This window comes from Octopus sinensis, linkage group LG3, assembly GCF_006345805.1.
Source record: "Octopus sinensis linkage group LG3, ASM634580v1, whole genome shotgun sequence".
Classification (NCBI taxonomy): domain Eukaryota; kingdom Metazoa; phylum Mollusca; class Cephalopoda; order Octopoda; family Octopodidae; genus Octopus; species Octopus sinensis.
Genome location: NC_042999.1, coordinates 71,898,774 through 71,919,420, shown reverse-complemented (window position 1 = coordinate 71,919,420; position 20,647 = coordinate 71,898,774). Strand labels below are relative to the sequence as shown.

Below are 20,647 nucleotides of genomic sequence, written 5' to 3'. Positions count from 1 at the left end.
TTGACATGGATATTTTGGTGTCACCAAAATATCTTTAGCATTGCCAAAGTAAACTTGCCGATCATTGTTCAAAGTAATGAATTAAAGGATATACTCACGGATCGGGTTATGATTCTAAGTGAAAGACAGCCAAACTTGAAACAATTATTAGCAAAGGCAAAATTTGACCCTAAACAACAATGACGAATCACTCATAGCATCGAAATGCAATGATAATCGATGTGATATATGTATATACATATATATATATATATAGAGAGAGAGAGAGATAGATAGATAGATAGATAGATAGATGGATAGATAGATAGATAGATAGATAGATAGATAGATAGATAGATAGATAGATAGATAGATAGATAGATAGATAGATATAGATATAGATAGATACATACGTAGATATGCTGAGAGAGAGACAGGAGAGGAAATGCGAGTAAGAGAGAAGAGAGATCCCTACACTATTTCTATATTTTCTCATTTATTTATAATAAGATATTATATCTTGATCTTGTACTTTCTTCAAGACTTTTCTTCCCAGATAATGTAAGTTACTGTAACCACGATACAACTATCTGTATTCATTGAACGTGAAGTGGATTTTTTTTTCCTTTCTGAGACCTGTGACGGCTTGCTTTCCGCTATATTTATATGGAGAACTTATATTAACTGATTAAATGTTAACCTGTAGTAGTTTCCCTGGTGGACATGAGTTTAGTGCCAAGGTCAGCCAAGCTATATATATATATATTATATATATATATATATATATATATATACGTACTGCTTCAAGAGTAATATAACTAGCCGCACCACAAATAGTGGAATGTCTAATATGAAAACCATTCCTCTGATAGACAACGCAATATGAACAAATCGCTCCCATAAATTTGATAAAGGGTATGATGCCAGGTTCGAATAGTACTACAGTGAGACAGCAGTAACCCAGATGGTACAATTATGATGGTACCAGCTATGATGAAGATATTATTCGAAACATTTCGTTGTATAAGGAAGACAAACTTTCATCCTGGATATTAAGACAAAATTATTTAGACACACAAACACACACACACACACGCACACACACACACAAACGCGCGCACACACACATACATATTTATGTATGTATGTATGCATCTGCCTATCTATCTGTATATCTATCTACTTATCTTTCCATATAACACTCGCGCACAAGTATATGCTCACGTCTATATCTTGGGCGTGCGTGAAAGATTTACACAATATCAACAAAAAGAAACCTGCAATTTAATTTTGTCAATGTTTGTGCGTTCAGATAATATGTTGTTAAGTTGTTAACATATAAAACAGTTCCAACGACAGTAAGACAAAATTTGTTATTTTTAGTTTAAAATGTCTTGATGACTATTGATTTTTCCGATTCTTGAAATTAGAGAATTTTAATGACTTAGACATTTTAAAATCCCAATGTATACACATAATTATATATTAGATAAACACATATGCACATACACACACATACACGCACACATTTATACGTGTGCTTGTGTGCGTATGTCTATGTGTGTAAAATCTAATATAATATCAGACAGACACGTACATATATATTTTTTCTGTTATGCAAATAACACGGCCTAATCACAAAGTGTTCCTTGCTGATTGTGCCGAAGAATTATTTTAAGCGAGGAATTATTCTTTAACTCTATGGACTCCGCAATCGCTACAGGATAATTCAAGAATTGCTAAATCTGTTGATCGGATAATTGAATCCTCGCTGGCGAACAAGTGAGATTCCTTATTACATATCCAGACAAACAAACTCATACACGCATATACAAATGCGTAAATGCATATGTATATATATATAATCATGCATATTTGTGAGTGTGTATCTACTACGTATATAGAAATATAGTAGAAAACACTTGCCAAAGATGCCATGCGGCTGGGAAGCGGACTTCTTACCACATAGTCACACCTGTGCCAATTCATATACACACACATACGCACACACACGTGTTTATGTGTGTGTGTGTGCATGTGTGTATGTGTGTATGAATGTATGTATGACGATATGTTTGCATGTATGTATATGTATATATGCACAGACACATTCATACAGAGATCTTCCATACAAATTCGTGTGACGCGCCTGAACACATTTTCACTTTTCTTTGCCAGATGCATGGAAAAACAAAGAGAAATCCCCGCCAATGCGACGCAGCTTTGGCTGATAAAATCACAGCTTTTATCCAGTTTGCACTATTACTGGTCTTATAGCTGCATTGAAAAAAATCTCTGCTGCTTCCATAGGTATATTGATGGTTCATCACCTACTGGACTCGGCGATGCTCTGTATGATGCAACCTTTGTAAACACAGTGCGTCTCACCTCAATTGGATCGTACCTTCTTTTGTTTTCCTTAGCTTTGGTTTAAATCTGACAGTTTAGCATATTGTGTTATCTTTCACTGAATGTGTTTTCCCCCCTGAAATTAAGAGTTATAACTAACAGAACTATTGGCGATAGTTTGGCTGAGTCCCCGTTCAACATTCGTCTCCCAGTCTTTTGCTGTTGCAAGTAAGCCTATTGAGCTGGCAACTGGCATCTTATTCACACAATCCTTGACAATAGAAAGACAGCAGGGAATTATAGAAACATGCAAACAAGAAAAGCAATAGTAGTTCACAAGAATAAGATAACAATTACATTACCTAATAAGGAAAATTTGTTTTAATGCTTTTTAAAATTCTTATCGATGATATTTTTGTGGGGTTCCTTGATTACACATAGAGGTAACTAAATAAGACTACAGGTCTGGGGTGACCTCGATCATCATGGACATCATTGCAATGCGCCCCTTTTCTATTCGTACCGTACATCTTACAGGCTCCACCTTAGTTGAGGTACACTCACTCGGGCCATCCTTGCCACATTCACCTACCTTTCAACAAATTCAATGATGAGGTCAGCGCTTCCCTCTCAACCCTTACCTTTCTGTTCAAAGGGAACTTAAAATGTCCGTGGGAACGTGGGCGAAGAAGAAGGTGTCTTACTTCAATAAATTCAGTCATTTCAGTACAAAACATCTTTCACTACAGTCCTGAAGCAGAGGCAAATTACCTGTCCTTCCTGCTATTCTGGCAGGGGCATATTCACTGAAGTCAGCCGTTAGTCGGACCCATCCTGCACGTCATTGGATGTATTCGGCATGAATCCACGGGTGCGTGCAAGAGTTTCGTCACTCTGCGCGCATCTCCGACATGCGCCGTTGGCTGCATTACCATACCTGTGAAGTTTATTTCTAACTGGCAATGCACCCGTAGATCAACCAGGTCACAGATTTATGGAAATTTTCCACAAACCCTTGACCGAAAGTTCTCCAGACTAGAACATTTGGTTTTCGTCTTGAGCCTCCGAGAACGGCGACGTTCTTACTCACCACAATCCTCTATACAACGCCATGGTAGAGTTTCCAACAATAGCATTGGCGTACTGGCCATGCGCACCTGATGATCTTCTCAGTGCCATGTGCTCTACCTCGGTTTACGTTTGATCCAAGGCTTAAGCTCAGGCAAGGAGACGAGTTGTAGAGAAGTGATTCTGAAAGCGGAGATCACACTGTTCACATCGAAGATGTGTTGGAGATGTCATTGCCTCATGTCTGTGGTTCATTAGCCATGGCATTCTAAGTTTTCCAAATATCAGATGTTCACAGCAAATGGAGTGTCTCACTTGAGTAACCTGTTATCTCCACAGAAAATGAAAGAGCAAGTGTTGCAGTCATCTACGAACTAGCGCACGGCACGTTAGCGCAATGTAGGCGTCAGCCACATCTAACTTATCTCAGGCTCATTTCTTTCATCTCAGCTCATTTCTGCCTAAGATTGGTGGTCCTGTTCATTAACTCTTCCCAATTCTTGTCCATTAAACCAGGTCACGATGCTGTCGGATGGTGTGGCTATGCAGGAGTACCAATATTTCCTGATTAATTGTTGCTTCTGTCACAGTTTCGTAGTCTTCCTGAGTAGTACCGTTCAACTGTATTTGATGTCCGACACTATTACGGTAGCATCACCTAAATAATTTACGCTGGATGCTCCATGAGACCTGTAACCTTAGGCGCTAACACGCCCAATTTGCATGTAAAGCAAATATCGCACAACATGGAAGTGAACCATCCTCTCAATACTGTGCCGAAACCACTGCTGTGAGAATAGTCACCAAGTATTGATCAGTTTTCGAATGATCTAAATTCATCAGGACCCTATCCATGACAGGTTCCTTACTCACTCTTCCTATCATGCTTTGTGTGAGATGAAAGTTGTCTTAGATAGATGTGCCTGGAATGGGAGATGCCTGTGCCTGACCTACCACAATAGCGACGACAAGCGCCAATATTTTAGCTGCAATCTTGGCCAAAATCTACAAGTTAGTATTTAACAGTGTTACAGGCCAAAACTTATTCCCCTTGCTCGGATTCTTGTTTTCTCAAGCAGCCAACCATCTTTATCTGTATTTAATCGGCTACCATCGGCCCTACGCAGAACTCCGGAGCCGATCTATGACCACCAAAAATAGTTCAGTGACGTACTGTTTATATCTCCTTCAATGAAGTAACACGTGAGTCTTCCAAACCAACAAAAATCGTGTTAGGTTTTTGTGTACGTTGCACCTCTACCACTCGGGCCCATCGAACATCTTTCGATTTTCATTGATTTAGAGCACTTGCTGTATCTCTGAAAATGCATTCATCTAGTTTCGCGCTGATGAGGTTTGTCAAGGGTCCGCTCGCCGCTAACACATCAATCTGAATGTATTTCCTAAGCGCCTCTTCTAGCTCTCCTTCTACTCCAGAGTCCTTTATCATTATTTCCTTATTAAACCTTATTGGCTTTAATCTTATAGCTCATGTAGAAGTAAAAACTATCGGTTGTTGGAATTGACCCTGTCAACTCCTTTTTAACAAGTTTTCGAATCCTCTTCCTGTAAGCTTGGTGCGTCTGGTGAGACGTGTTCAGTTTCCAGTGACCGAGTCCCTGACTATACAACCTACCTAGATCACCCGTATCAGAGTGATCCAAACGTACATCAAATATGGCATTCCAAATCAACCACTAACACCAAAGACCGGGACGTTACACCAAAATAAATCTGGTAGCCCGACTCCTGATGACGCGTACAGTTACCAGTCTGAAGACACTTGCTTCTCGCTGTTCATATCCAGAACAACAAACGTAACGTTCGGGATGAGATGAGAAAGACCGACCTAAACAACTCTGCTACTCCGCATACCATTCGGGACCCCTTCCCGAAACAACTCTGCTACTCCGCATACCATTCCAGGCCAGCTCAAATAGGCCTATGTTTCAAGGTCACTGAGTAGGTTTTTCTGTTCATCTCATGCAATGGGTATTTAAGTAACCTACTGTTAATGTTGGCGTATTTGTAGAGAAGGGAAAGAAGAGAAAAGAGTGTCAGCTGCTTTAAGGGCTTTTCTGTAGGAAATCAAGGAAATCAAAGAATTTTGTGGGTCATGGTGTTAGTCGAGTACATCAACCTCAGTACTTACATTTTATCGACCTCAAAAGGTTAAAAGGTAATGGTGCTCTCGACAAGATTTGAACTCAGCACGTAAAGAACCGGAATAAATTATCGCAAAATATTTTTCCGATACCGTAACAATTCTCCCAACAATTGATAATAATAACGATTGCAATATTACTGGGGCCATTAAAGACTGTTTATTAGTAGCAACATTCCCACTTCTGCATATTGTATTTCTTTACTTACTGGAAATCTAGCCGATGCCGCTGTTGCTGCTGGACTTCGGGCGTACTCTATAGCAGCTGAACATGATGTTGACGGCACTCCCATGGCCACTAGGGATACGTTTAAGAGATCTCGCAGAAACCCTCATAGTTTCAGGAATATTTTCAGTGTGCCATTAAGTTAGATATGGTCTGGATCCATTATTGCTGAAATTTACCTTGGTTAATTTATATGATATACAATTTCTTCTCAAAATTGCTACTTCGCTGTCTTACTCATTCGCTTACCTGCCCTGCGCACTTTAATTGACCCAAATGTTATAAATAGGAAATCTTTCGGGATAGCTGTATTTTGTTAAACATTTTAGTAAACTGCCATTTTAAAATTAATAAAGGCTAATTATGGTTTGAAACACAAAACTTTTTGTTCAGTCTAGCAATGAGTGGGTTGTATTTTAAAGTCACCTTTAATGAATCAGCGTCTGATGACTGGAACATGGTGTTGTGTTTAGTTACTGCTACATGTATTGATACATAACATTACATCGAGCTACAACACATTTCTCGTCTCATCTACACTAAATAATGAATAAATGTCATTAAAAATTTATGATAGAGTACTTAGCATCTAGCAATATAACAGATGCTTCAACTTTTCATGTGTTCACCAAATTTTACAAAACCAAAATCTCAAAAGTCAACACAAATGTGAAATAATTATAATTCCTAACAATTGAAATACTTCGTACATGTGAGTCTGGAGAAGCCTGTTGTGGCTATAGGTACTGTTTCCTCTTTATCCTTAAAAGGTTCCAGAAAAAAAAATTGTCATCTTTGTAGAACTATTCTGTTGCATCTTTCTATATCTTTATACAATTAACAACATAAATACACATATAGTTTATGCTGTATATTTATATGATTTATAAATAAACACTGAACAGTAGTAATTGGCACACCTTTAAATACAGTCATTTCTACTTTCTTACTTAATCCCATACAACTACACACTATTTAGAATAATTTCATTAACTTGGTAGCTGTAATGTTACGGTCTTATAAATAAGATTCGTTAGTAATGCTTTTAGAACTAGTAGAACATTGGACGATCAGATAAAAGGTTTGATGTTTTTGTTATTCAATTGTTACCATCACATAGTTTCGTTGGCAAAGACACGCGATTCGCAAATGGCCTTGTCCGTCAACTTGTAAATGTGTCTATAAGTTGCAGGAACAACTTGTAACATTTTATAGTGGGCAAATTATGAAATTAACAAATGTTTCATTAGCTTCAGTTTCATTCCTCCAGAGTCGCCTGAGAGAGATTCTCAAGTACTCAGCCTCAGACTACTGTCTCCTCATCTCAGTTTGTTTTGCACTTGGATCTAGGTTTTGGTTTTAATTGCCCGCTGTGTGTGATGACTGAGCTTCAACAATTATCAAACGTTGCCGTCATCATTGCACAGATATCTACAATATAATGGTGTCATTTTACTATGTCGATAATTATTAGCTTTTGAGATTTTCTTTCTGATTATTGTTTTTTTTTGTTTTTTGTTTTACAATCAACTCTTCATACATTCTACATTCAGAAAACTCTTCATCCAGACAAAATGTATTTTCACGTTTTCCTGAAATAGAAATTCTGATAAGAACAGAAACGATAGGTATCAGTTTTAATTTCTGATTCTGGGATAAAAAAATAAAATTCTGATTCCCTGACAAGAGAATTTAATGAACCAATTACATATTACCAAATCAATACAACTTAAATATAATTGTAAAATAGTTCAAAAGAAAGATAACAAATCACAATGTCCTGATACACAATCCTATTACCCATTCAAAACACAATTTCCTATATACTCATATATAACATGACTATCAATTGTTGATGAATGGTTCCAGTCATCTTTGCTTTGCATGAGGATAACTAATCAAATATGGAAAAGCTTTTATGTTATGGTTATGCATTTAATGTATCGTGAAAAGCCAACTTCTTGTTAATGAGCTGGTACAGCAGTAAGAAATAAAAACATATCATGTGCCTGGATCGATTACACGATGGCTACATTCAGCCCAAAATGACTACTCTATAAAATGATATGACAATTTAAAGACAATATAGCGAACTTTGATAAAGTAACAAGGAAAAGGTAGCAGAAAGAAATTAGAAATATTGGAATCTATGAATACTTTTTAAGATATTCTCATACATCATTTAATAACCTTGCAAATTATTCTTGACCTTAAGCATTCATGTTAAGCTTGGACATTCCTGTTAAATTTTGACACTTTAGAGAATATGTTTCATTGAACATTTTATTATATCTTCAACCCTTTTGTCAGTCTGACATATTTCAATGCATGACTGTAAGATGTACAGAATTCATGCTTAATTATTAGTCCTTAATTGCCGGTTGTTTGTGATGACTGAGCTTCAAAAAATCATCGCACAGCAAACCTACCGTGAACAGACATTTACAACATGATGGTATTTCTTACAATGTCACTACGTTCTGAGTTCAAATTCCGTCGAAGTCGACTTTGCCTTTCATCCATTCGGGGTCGATTAAGTACCAGTTACGCACTGAAGTCGATATAATTGACTTAATCCGTTTGTCCTTGGTTGTGCTCTCTGTGTTTATCCCCTTGTGGGTAGTAAACAAATAGGTATTTCATAGAATGTCAACAATTACTTATTAGCTATGGAGATTTTCTTTCTGAGTATTGTTTTTTATAATTATTTCTTCATATAGTCTACTTTAGAAAACTCTTCATCGAGAAAACTTTTATTTCCGTTTATTCCTCAAATAGAAATTCTGATAAGAACAGAAATGAGAAGTATCAGTTTTAATTTCTGATTTTGGTATAAAAAAAATTTTGATTCTCAGACAAGAGAATTTAATGAACCAGTCCCATATTACCAAATCAATGTTACTTAAATATAATGGTAAAAATGTTCAAAAGGAAGATAACAGAACACTATATATCCCAATATACAATCCTATTAGTCTTTAAAAGTTCTGTTCCAACATGTTTACAGGGAGATTCTCTATTTCCTCTATTGTAAGAATCGTTTCAAATTTTGGCACAAGACCGGCAATTTCAGGAGCAGGAGGAGTCGATTACGTCGAACAAGTGCTCAATTGGTACCTATTTTATCGACTTCAAAATGATGATAAACAAAGTCTACCTCGGCGGAATTTGAACCCAGAACGTAAAGACGGGTGAAATGCCTATTTCTTTATTACCCACATAGAGGGGACAAACAAGGACAGACATAGATATTAAGTCGATTACATCGACCCCAGTGCGTAACTGGTACTTAATTTATCTACCCCGAAAGGATGAAAGGCAAAGTCGACCTCGGCGGGATTTGAACTCACAACGTAATGGCAGACGAAATACCGCTAAGCATTTCGCCCACCGTCCTAACGATTCTGCCAGCTCGCCGCCTAACGATTCTGCCAGCTCGACGGATGAAATGCCGCTAAGCATTTTGTCCGGCGTGTTAATAATTCTGCTAGCTCGCCGCCTCTGATGTTCAGTAAGAGTACCGATGTGATGTCTGTGTTGTTGCCAGCGGTGTTCACCTTCGGTCCATTTACTGTGGTGGTCTTGTGTATTGGCGATAGTCCCATCTGTGATATTCATGTAGTCAGATCATTTGCTGTACAGTCTTTTGTGCCATGTACAAAAAAGGATTGTTGTTCAGCAGCTGCTCTTTTAACTACACGTCCATATGACTGGTTGCAGTGCGCTCTACACCTGCTTATTTCCGTTTTAGGGCAGCTGGTAAGTGATCCTTTCCTTTTAGCGGGTAGTTTCCACCCTATTTCATCTTGATGTGACAGGGACATTGGTGTGCAAAACGGCAGTTTACACCGCCCTCTCCAAGCCAGCAGACACATTTTAAGTAGAACTTACATATTCATGTGTGCTGTCTCTTTTATATATACATGTGTATATATATGTAAATATATATATATATATATATATATATATATATATATAAAAGGCAAAGTCGACCTCTGCAGAATTTGAACTCAGAACATAAGGACAGGCGAAATGATGCAAAGCATTTTGCCCGGTATGCTAACGATTCTGTCTGCTCGCCGCCTTAATAATAATAATAATAATAATAATAATAATGATAATAATAATAATAATAATAATAATAATAATAATAATATAATAATAATAATAAACGGGGACGTTTAAGAGAGAACACCGGGGACGTTTAAGAAGAACACCGGGGATGTTTAAGATGTAAGAAGGAAAATACAGAGCTCCGAAATCTATCCACAAACATCGAAAACAAGGACATCCTATGGAGCCAAAGATTTACTAACAAAGAATTGGACTGTATCCGAGTAAGTAATACTAATTGAAATTTATTACTATTTTCGAAACGAAATGATGTATTTTGACTCGATATTATCTCCACCTCTAACACAACACATGTAAACATGCGTGGAACATCACGATCATCCCCGACCTCAAACACCATGTATAAAGGAACTACGAAGAAATTAAATGCCACCGATACTATTCAACCCAAGAATAACAATCGAGCGGTACGTACATTAAACTTACAACAAAAAAATGTACGAAAAACTACACGTGCGAAATAATGTGACAACAGAAATAAACGGACCGGTACCCTACGAAAATGACGACCGTCAAAATAATGGGCCGGACGTTGTACCTCATGTCCCGCAAATAAAACCAAAAGACGTAAATGGACACGTGAGGAATACATTTCTATCTTACACGCATACTTCACAGCAATGCTCTACCCAAAAAATGAAAATACAACAACACATACATATAAAATATGGAAGGAAAATAATAGAGATATAGACTTGGATACAGCAATGAACCCTAATAAATTAGCTAACGTACGAAGATACATTCTCAAAGCCAAAAAAATATCAGAAATAGAAATAGAACATTTAAAAGAAAAAATACACCAGGAAAATGTAGATAGAAGCCACACAACAATGCCCAATACTATAAACACTGAAACTGTAAAACACGAAGACAAACGCAACATTCCCAACAAACACGATGTAAACAATGAAGGGGAGCCTAATGATTATGATAATATAAAAAATAAAATAATCAAAGAACTGAAAACCACAGAGCCCAAAATGGATCACCGACCATACCTCCCAAGAATAAAAATAAACGAAATAACAACACCAATTATAAACAGCATAAACCTAGCCGTCACTGAACTAGCCACTGGAACAAAAAAAAGTGATATCACTGAACTAAATGACTTGATATACGCAGCAGCCACTGCAGCCACAAAAGAAGCTGGATACTCACCGAAACCCGCCCAAACAGGAGTACCACCACCCAAACAAACCCTGTGGATAAATAACATCCAAAACAAAATAAAAAAAATTAGAAAAGACCTGTCGATTCTTAATGAAATCAGCAAACAATCAACGCTACTGAGCAACAAAAAGAGAACAAAAATGCTCCGCAAATGTAACATCACAGAAAAAGATTTGCCGGAGATAAAAGAAAAGCTGAAGCAAGATATCCTTGCCAAAGCTCAAAGGATCCACCGGTACGAGAAACGCCAACGCTTTATATCCGCATCCAGTTCTATTTAGCATATCAGATAGAGGTGACAGTGCCAAGAAGAAAAGGAGTGGAGAGAGCGTGTCTCCCTGGAATATTCCTCTTCTAATGGGGATGTCTTTGGTTTTCATGAGTCCCTCTTTTGTTTGGAGATGTAGGACTGTTTGCCATTTATTCATAGAGTAAAGAATAAAGCTAGCAAGCCATGCTACTTCAGACTGATGATGAGCAATGACTCTGAAACTAGTCTCTGGTTGCTGGTTTTGCTGGATGGAGGTACTTATCTCCCCTTTGAAAACATAAGGACACAGGAAATATGTCAAGGCCAACAGGAAACGGTGTTTCCTAGGACTAAATAGCAGTAGCATTCTTCCCTTTCATGGGGCTGTCACATTAAGTTGACAACATACTATCACTTTAACTATTGGATCATCTTTGCAAGCTCGCATAATCATAAAACTGCAAACTTATGGGACATAATAGCACCACTGTTACTGGTACTTCTGCTGCCACTATTATTACTACAAACACTACTACTCCTAATATCACTGCCACTACATCTACTTATTAGTAGACTACCACTGCTACAACTATTTTCACATCTCTCTATTTGATGGATCCACTCCTTGATGTCATTAATCTTCTGACTTTCTGTGTACTATGACGAAGGAAGAGAGAAGAAAGTGTGAAATACAACCAAATACCAAGTTAACTAACCAACATTGAGCATCTAACTATATAGAAAAACAAACAAATAATTTACAACCTTGGAAACTATATACAAAACGAACAACTTCACAAAACAGATGCAGTGGCATATGCCAGTGACTAGGTCGCATTGGTGCGACGAGTATTTTCACACCACTTAATAAATTTTTTATAGTCTTTATAGTTTATTGAATAGTTAATGATACGTATCTTCCAAGCTGCAGTCATCATAATAACATTATATTATTTTTATTGATTTATTGCTTTCGTACATTTCTCCAGGTGTAAGTAAAGGAAACTAAATTCAAACCTTAAATCAGTATGGTCTTCTATTTCTCCTCTAGCTCATCTACCTCTTCTAGTGTCCCGCATTGTATACTGTAAGGGCTTCTACGATATGTAGTGTAATGTGTTTTAATGCAGATAGTCTCGATAAAAAAAAAGCCGCCTCTCTTTAGAAAATCTGAACACTTCGGACTATAATTAAGGAAGATATATTAAAGTGTTGATAAGATGATTGAGAAGTTATGGCTCGATATTACTTTTGAAAATTGAAAATGAGAAATAAAGAAAAAGAAGCACGATAAGAAATTCTAGAAACTGACTTTAGAACATCGCTTTGATAACTACGTGTATTATGTTCCCAGCCGAAGAGGTTGAACGTGATAAATATATAAATCTAGCAAGAAGAACGATAACTGTAAAAATAAAAATATAAATATAAATGGGACAACTCATTACTTTTTCAATCTATATCTAAGCGAATTGTATATTTTGGTACATTCATTGTTATGTCAGGAAGACTAACAGACATATTTGGAGAGCTTCTTTGTTTAACTATTTAATTCTACGACTGAATTACCTTCCTGCACATACGTACACACACACACACACACACCACACACACACACATATCTACATGAATGTAAATATGTATATACACACAGACACATGTATATGTATGTGTGTAGCGCGTTTGTATGTATATGTGTGTGTGCGTACGCATTTCTGTTTTCGTATGTATAAATGTGTAAGTATAAATGTATAAGAATGCTTGTATATATAGACCACATACACACACATATATATATATATCTCCCTATATATACATGCATATATATATATATATACATCTCTCTCTCTTTCTCTCTCTCTCTTTCTCTCTCTCTCTCTCTCTCTATATATATATATATATATACATATATATATATGCATATATTTATATATAAATTAAATGGTGGTAGGGGGTGACGATGCTGGTGGTGAAACATGTGCATGATTCGTCTGACTTCTTTCCAAATAGGATAAAACGGACGTGTGGTGATGAAAACTTCGTAATCTGCTGATATAGAACAATTATACTGGATCTCTTTGTATACAATAATCTGAATCAAGGGGTTTTGAAAGTGACGATACGAATATCATTTGAAAGCAGATACAAAAGAAGGAAATAACATTAGATTTACGTATTGATATATTTTATTTCTTTTTCTATTTTCTGAAATACCAATTCATAATATAGAACTAAATGTCAGTATATCTTGACTGCATTCTATGTTTATTAAGACATGTAATCTCAACAAAGTTAATACGATGTTTTATATATATATATTTATTGACATAAAGATCCATGCACAACACCAGAATTCCAGGCACACAAACCATATACGTATACAAGCAAATTCATAGAGAGACATGCACACATATATACATGCATACATGAGGTGACATGTTAGAGAAACACTACAAAGAAAACTTACCACAACCGTGCTCATCACTTCTATCGTAGCAGTTGCCCTTTCCATCACAACGGTACTTTTTATCAATACATCGATTATCAGAGCAACGAAATTCATTTTTGGTACATAACTGGAGGGCTGTGGGAAAAAATAGAATATAGTATATGAATAGTATATACATACACGTTTACATACACAAACACATGTTGAAAAACAAATATGTTAATACTTTGTGAAATTAATGATGGATAAAAGTAAAGAAGTATTTTCATTTCTGTTAAAATATGCTAAACGCTTGAATCGTTTTAAAAACACAATTTAGTCATGCTGAAATAAAAGTGAAAGTAAATTGAAATAAATTAAATTAAATTTAGCTATTTTTTCGTGACATCTCTTCTGGAAATTCAGACGCTTTTCTTCTGTTATATATATATATATATATATATATATATATATATATATATATATATATATATATATATATATATATATATACCCGATGAAGGGATATTATTAATTGATATCCTAGAAACAGCTGTAAGACCTTCTATCTATAAATGCTCTAATATCTATACGGCCTTGGTCTTTTATCATATTACGCAAAAAATTCTTATATATATATATATACATATATATATAGTCATTCTTTAACTCTTGTATCTTGTATTCTTCTTCGCATACCCGGTAACCGTGGTTGACCACCGTCAAATATAAAAGGAACTTTTTCAATTTATCGTACTTCGAGAAACAGTCCACAACCTTCCGTCTCAATAAACCACTATTGTCCCTGAAAGTTGTTTTCTATATTTACTATGGTTTGTTTACGGTTTGTGTGTGTGTGTGCGTGCGATGGAATATGCAGGTATGTATGTATATAATAGTCGCAGTTATGGCTGAGTGATAAAAGAGCCCACTTTGCAATCTCGTCGTTATAGGTTCAGTCCCACTACGTGGTAGCTTGAACAAATGTCTCCCACTAAACTCGTTGTATACATATCTATGTTTTTATCCATCTGTCTATCTATCTATCTATCTATCTATCTATCTATCTATCTATCTATCTATCTATCTATCTATCTATCTATCTATCTCTTTGTCTGCCTGTCTATCAGTCTGTCTGTTAATCAGTTTGTCTCTGTGTATGTGTTTATGTATGAATCTATGTAAGTGTGGTTTGGGGTCTTTGTTTGTCACCCCACAGCGCTTGGTAAGTGTTGGTTTGTTTACGTCCCCGTAACCTAGCGATTCGGTAACAAGACCGATAAATATAAATATTGGAGTCGAACTTTTCCATAAAAATCCTTCAATGTTTCTGTATGGACGCAGGCCAGTGACTGAAACAATTAAAATTATAGAAGATATAAAGTAAGTACAATATGCGGCCAAGCAAACCATGTAACAATTTCCAAGTTTCACAGTTCACAGAATTCTTACGGGAAAGTAATAGTGGACTTTCCTATTGAATCAAGAACTATACTTACTCTTTTACTTGTTTCAGTCATGTGACTGTAGCCATGCTGGAGCACCGCCTTTAGTCGAGCAAATCGACCCCAGGACTTATTCTTTGTAAGTCTAGTACTTATTCTATCGGTCTCTTTTGCCGAACCACTAAGTTACGGGGACGTAAACACATCAGTATCATCTGTTGTCCACAGACACACAAACATATACACACACGTATATATATATACATATATACGATGGGCTTCTTTCAGTTTCCGTCTACCAAATCCACTCACAAGGCTTTGGTCCGCCCGAGGCTATAGTAGAAGACACTTGCCCAAGGTGCCATGGAGTGGGACTGAACCCGGATCCATGTGGTTCCTAAACAAGCTACTTAGCACACAGTCACTCCTAGGCCTACTTATTGTAAAAAACAATTATTTCCTGGAGAAAACCCCTCGATTGATTACATGGACAGAATGAAGAACTATAGTGATATAAAATATCACAAATACTCACATTGTATTGCGAAACAATCATGCCATCAACCACATTCATAAAGAAGAAATATACCGCTCTTCCTAGCACAATGAATCAATGAAAATCCACAGCAAATAAAAGTATCAAGAGCCTACAAAAATCTTTCCCTTGAGAAACTTACTAAAAACTTGAATCACGACCATAGCAAAAATCATTACCGTAACACTGAATAAGGACTGCTGCCATTAGAAGATGCGGTAGCCAGTTACGAACATTTAGAAATGGATCAAGAAGAGATTGAACAAAACAATACAGAGCAATATTTAAGCAGAATTTCAATATTTACATCGACCAGCCACTATGTGAAATAACATTTATGACCGGAGTCAACAGGGATGTTACTGAATTGGTGTTCTCCACGATCGATCAAATATGTGAGAAGCACATGTTATACATCGGCGATCCTAGATTTCCAGTATTGAATGTGTTGCGGATACTATTTGCCCACAGATGAGTGTAATAAAGATCAATCAAATTGGGAATATTCACCCAAAATAGCTAAACTCTCTCCGAAGACTTCAAAAATAATAGATAGTTTAATCATCAAACCCTCTTCAACTAGAAAAAGAATAATGCTTGCAGGAACGATCAGCGGTAATTCTATCATTAAAGAATGGGTTCATTGTATGGCACCATGTATAGGTTCTTCTGTATCAGGAGGATCGGATCATCAATGTGTTCATATATTTGTATATTATGAATAACTTTTAATCTCATTTCTTATCCACTAATTTTTCTCTTTAAGCGATTTTATGTAACCCTTCCATATTTTACAAGCTGTCTTTGTAAAAACTCCTTAATCTGAAACCCCATCGACAAATTAATTCTTATTATCATCATTATTATAGCTATAATAATTATCAGTACTACTCTAATCCCTAGTGGTCAACTAGTAGGATCGTTAACGTGTCGGACAAAATGCTTAGCGGCTTTTCATCGCGTTCTTTACGTTATGAGTTCAAATTTCACCGAGGTCGACTTTGTCTTTCATCCTTTCGATAAAGTAAGAACTAGTTCAGCACTGTGATCGAGGTTATCGACTGGCTCCTTCCCACAAAATTGCACTCATTTTGCCAAAATTTGGAGCCCGTATTATGACATCATTGCACAGCATGATTGTAAAATTGAGTTTTTGTCATTATTTCCTTCAAGCTGTCAAACTTTAATTAAAGGTCTTAGACAAAAAGAACTGTCGTTTTGATAGCTAATCATTTTAAGTGATAAGGTAGTGGGGGAGGGTTATTTATTGATAATTGAATGACTTTAGCTTTCTCTGTTAGGAATGTTAGTAGAATTAATTCAGCATATTTCTAGATGATGTCTAACTCTTTGCATTGTTTTTGTCAGACGCAGTTTCAATGCCTATTATTGTTATTATTATTATTTAGGGCGGTGTACTGGCAGAATCGTTACCGCACCGGGCTAAATGCTGAGCAGAATTTCGTCCGTCTTTACGTTCTGAGAACAAATTCCTCGAGGTCGACTTTGCCTTTCATCCTTTTGGGGGTCGATAAATCAAGTGCCAGTGAAACACTGGCTTCGATGTAATTGGCTAGTTCCCTGCCGCCCCAAAATTTCAGGACTTGTGACTTTATTGGGAAGGGCTATTATTATTGTTATTATGAAAATTATGGATATAAAATACTGGTTCTTTGATTTCTTTAATAAAATGCCATAGAGAAAAACTTTCCAAAAATATGAGCTATACCAAATAAGGACTTTTTTTTTGTTTCAGTTAGTGTGACGAATTTTGAAGACTGGAACTAATGTTCCAATTTTAACAAATGCTGCATTCACTTTTATTGCTTGTCATTCCTAGAACATGATTGCTTGGTATAATATTCGCTTTTTAAATGAATTTACTTTTTTTTCACCTGTGAATATCTGAAGCCCGTGAGGTGGCTCCTAATTCTGGTTCTTTGATTTTGATATGAGTGTTATTGAAATAAGGCGAATATGGAGGAACTCGCTGGATAGATTTAATTTTTTTGAGAGAGAGGTATATAACAATAGTGATTTCAAATTTTGTCACAAGTCCAACAATTTCGGGAGAGGAAGTAAGTCGATTATATCGACTAGTACTTATATTATCAACCTCGAAAGGATGAAAGGCAAAGTCGAATAGGGAGGTATATAATAATACTAACGATTCTTTGTTTGTGAAAAGGTTTATAAACTACCGTTATTTATGGGGTAGAGAGTGATACAAAGACGTTGATTGCTTATAATTCTATTGTTCTGTAAGAAAAATATAGCAGGATTCATGAGGGGCTTTCCTGTACGATTAGAAGGTGCTCATAATAATATTAAGTATTGTGTTCATCGGGGTTATTCTGTTTTAGAAATTTAATATATGAAAAGTTGATAAATGAAGATGTTTTTGTGCAGAGGTATTATTAATTTATTAATTCTTTTCGTTATGTATTTGTAATACGAAGGCTTCTCCATATATTAATTCAGTTAGAAGAATTATGTTACATGTTTATATATGTATAGATTTTTAATTTTGCTTATTTGCGATTATATAATTTCTAGAAGTACTTCAGAGCAAGAAATTGGGTTTAATACGATGGTAAAAGCTGATAAAATAACGAAAATTTGCCGTTGCAATCACACTTAACGGTGTTTATATATTTTTATTAAATATTGCGTATATTAGAAAAGTGTTGTTTTCTTTTAAGTAAAGTTAGTTTATGCTAGATTGTGGGCATAGACAACCAGTTAACTTATACCACTATGAAAACATTAAAAATTGACAATTTTTTAGACTGTTATTAATAACGTTTTCATTTACGTTTTGAATGATAATTTATATATATTTGATTTTTAAAAATTGCTACATTATTTCTGTGTTGTTTGTTGAGTTAGATTCGTAAACTAATTTAGTGAATGATTTAAATGATTAGTTTCTTTAATTTCAAAGTCAATGTGTAGTCTTAATGTGAGATATATAAAAAGAGATGTTAGTAGAAAGCAATTTTAATTAGTGTTAATATTGTTTCTGTTATATATAAATTTTGTAGTTTGTATTCTTAGATTTGTTAGATTAATTTCAGGATAGGACGGGTTCGGATTGGATGAAATTTAGTTATTTATTATCAGATAATAATAAATCAGTGAGCGCTAGTATAGCAGAAGTGTTAAATCGGTTACAGGAGTGTTTCCTTTTAGACAGTATTAGAATTAGTTTTGTTGGTTCATCGAAATTATTGATCACCTTTGTAACACAACCTCTTCTTAGATTTGAATCGAACACCATCCTAATCCTTCTGTTGTAGTGTGTGAAGATTTTTTTCATTTTCTTTCCAATACTGTGCGATCCTGCGGCACTTAGGTACCTGTCTCTTTCCTTATCTCTCAGGGATTTAACGATACCCCCACCTACAGTCAGATTTAAACTTTCACTTCTCTTCATAATTAAAACTAGACATATAATTAAAACTATATGTGTGTGTGTGCGTGTGTGTGTGTGTATGTATGTATGTATGTATATATGTATGTATGAATGTATGTATGTGTAGTAATAATTATATGTCAAGAGAATGTGGCAGTCCTAGGAATAACGATGTTACTGAGTCGGTACTGTTACTATATATGTGTGTGTGTGTGTGTTTGTTTGTGTTTATAGGTATGTACGTATATTACAGGAAAGAGCGAGAGAAATAAGAAAAATATAAATGAATAAATGGGATGAGAAAGTGAAAAGAAAATAAAACTAAGAGATTAGCTGCAATAATTTAATTTTACAAGGGCCAAATTAATTAAGTGTAACTTGAAATTTACCGCTTCATAAATTTCTACCTTGAGGGCCTATGAGGATAATTTAGCAAATATTGTTTCAATGAGATTATAGGCTATTATATTCAATATCCATAACGCACTATTCATTTAATTCATAATATTTAGTCCGTTGAATGTTATTCGTACGAAGCTATGTACATATATAATCATGTAGACATACATGTTACCTATGTATGTAGTAATGAAAGCCACTTCCTCTCTATATCATAATGTATGTCTGTATATCTGCTTATGTCTGTGTGTGTACATACTCCTCATATATATATATATATATATATATATATATATATATATATATATATATATATATATATATATATATACAATTGCAGCGTGGAAGGTGTTTGTAAGCCATTCAAGAAATACGCAAAAGCCGTTCGATTCACTTCAACATCTGAGCTCAGATGCAGCACGGATTTTTGTCAGAGAATAGGTCGCGGTCTTATAGCGACGAAAATATTTTGACAAATTAAACTTAAATGTTGAAGTGAATCGAACGGCTTTTGTGTGTTTCTTAAATGGCTTACAAACACCTTCCACGCTGCAATTGTTTTCGTTCCAGCACACGATCTCAGATCAAATCACTTGCTATGCAAGTACATCTCCGTAATATATATATGCATACATATATACACATATGTATATATACATATATATACGCATGCATGTATAAATGTATGCACCTACGGAGACACACATGTACTCACACATATATATATATAAACATACAGACACACACACATATAGAGAGGGAGAAAGACAGAAAGAGAGATTTTAACCTCGCTTGCCATATATAGAAAACAGTGTCGTAGAATCACTGATTTTGTGACTAGGAAACTAGTTCGTTAGAAAATATCTGTATACTGCTTTTATCAGTGATTGTATGTGTTGTATCGCACGTTCGACGTACTATGTAACGAGATAATAAATAACGTTCTCGCAAATCGTTCTGCTCAAGATACACAATACTTATAATTACACTCGATAATACGCAACTCTCGGTTTTTCTCAGCTCACCGACTCTCCCATGCTCTCTGCGCATGTCCATATATATTATGGCATAGTCGTTGT

General features: G+C 35.5%; 1 protein-coding gene across 2 annotated transcripts in view; it reads right to left on the bottom strand.

Annotated features, from left to right (window-relative positions):
• The window catches only part of LOC115209347 (G-protein coupled receptor GRL101), an 804,611-nt gene that overhangs the window by 180,456 nt on the left and 603,508 nt on the right, over positions 1–20,647 (bottom strand). For both annotated transcript variants that reach the window (XM_029777716.2, XM_036501082.1), the window contains exon 10: positions 13,814–13,930. In XM_029777716.2, the coding sequence (XP_029633576.2) occupies positions 13,814–13,930 (117 nt within the window). The remainder of the gene's footprint in view (positions 1–13,813; positions 13,931–20,647) is intronic.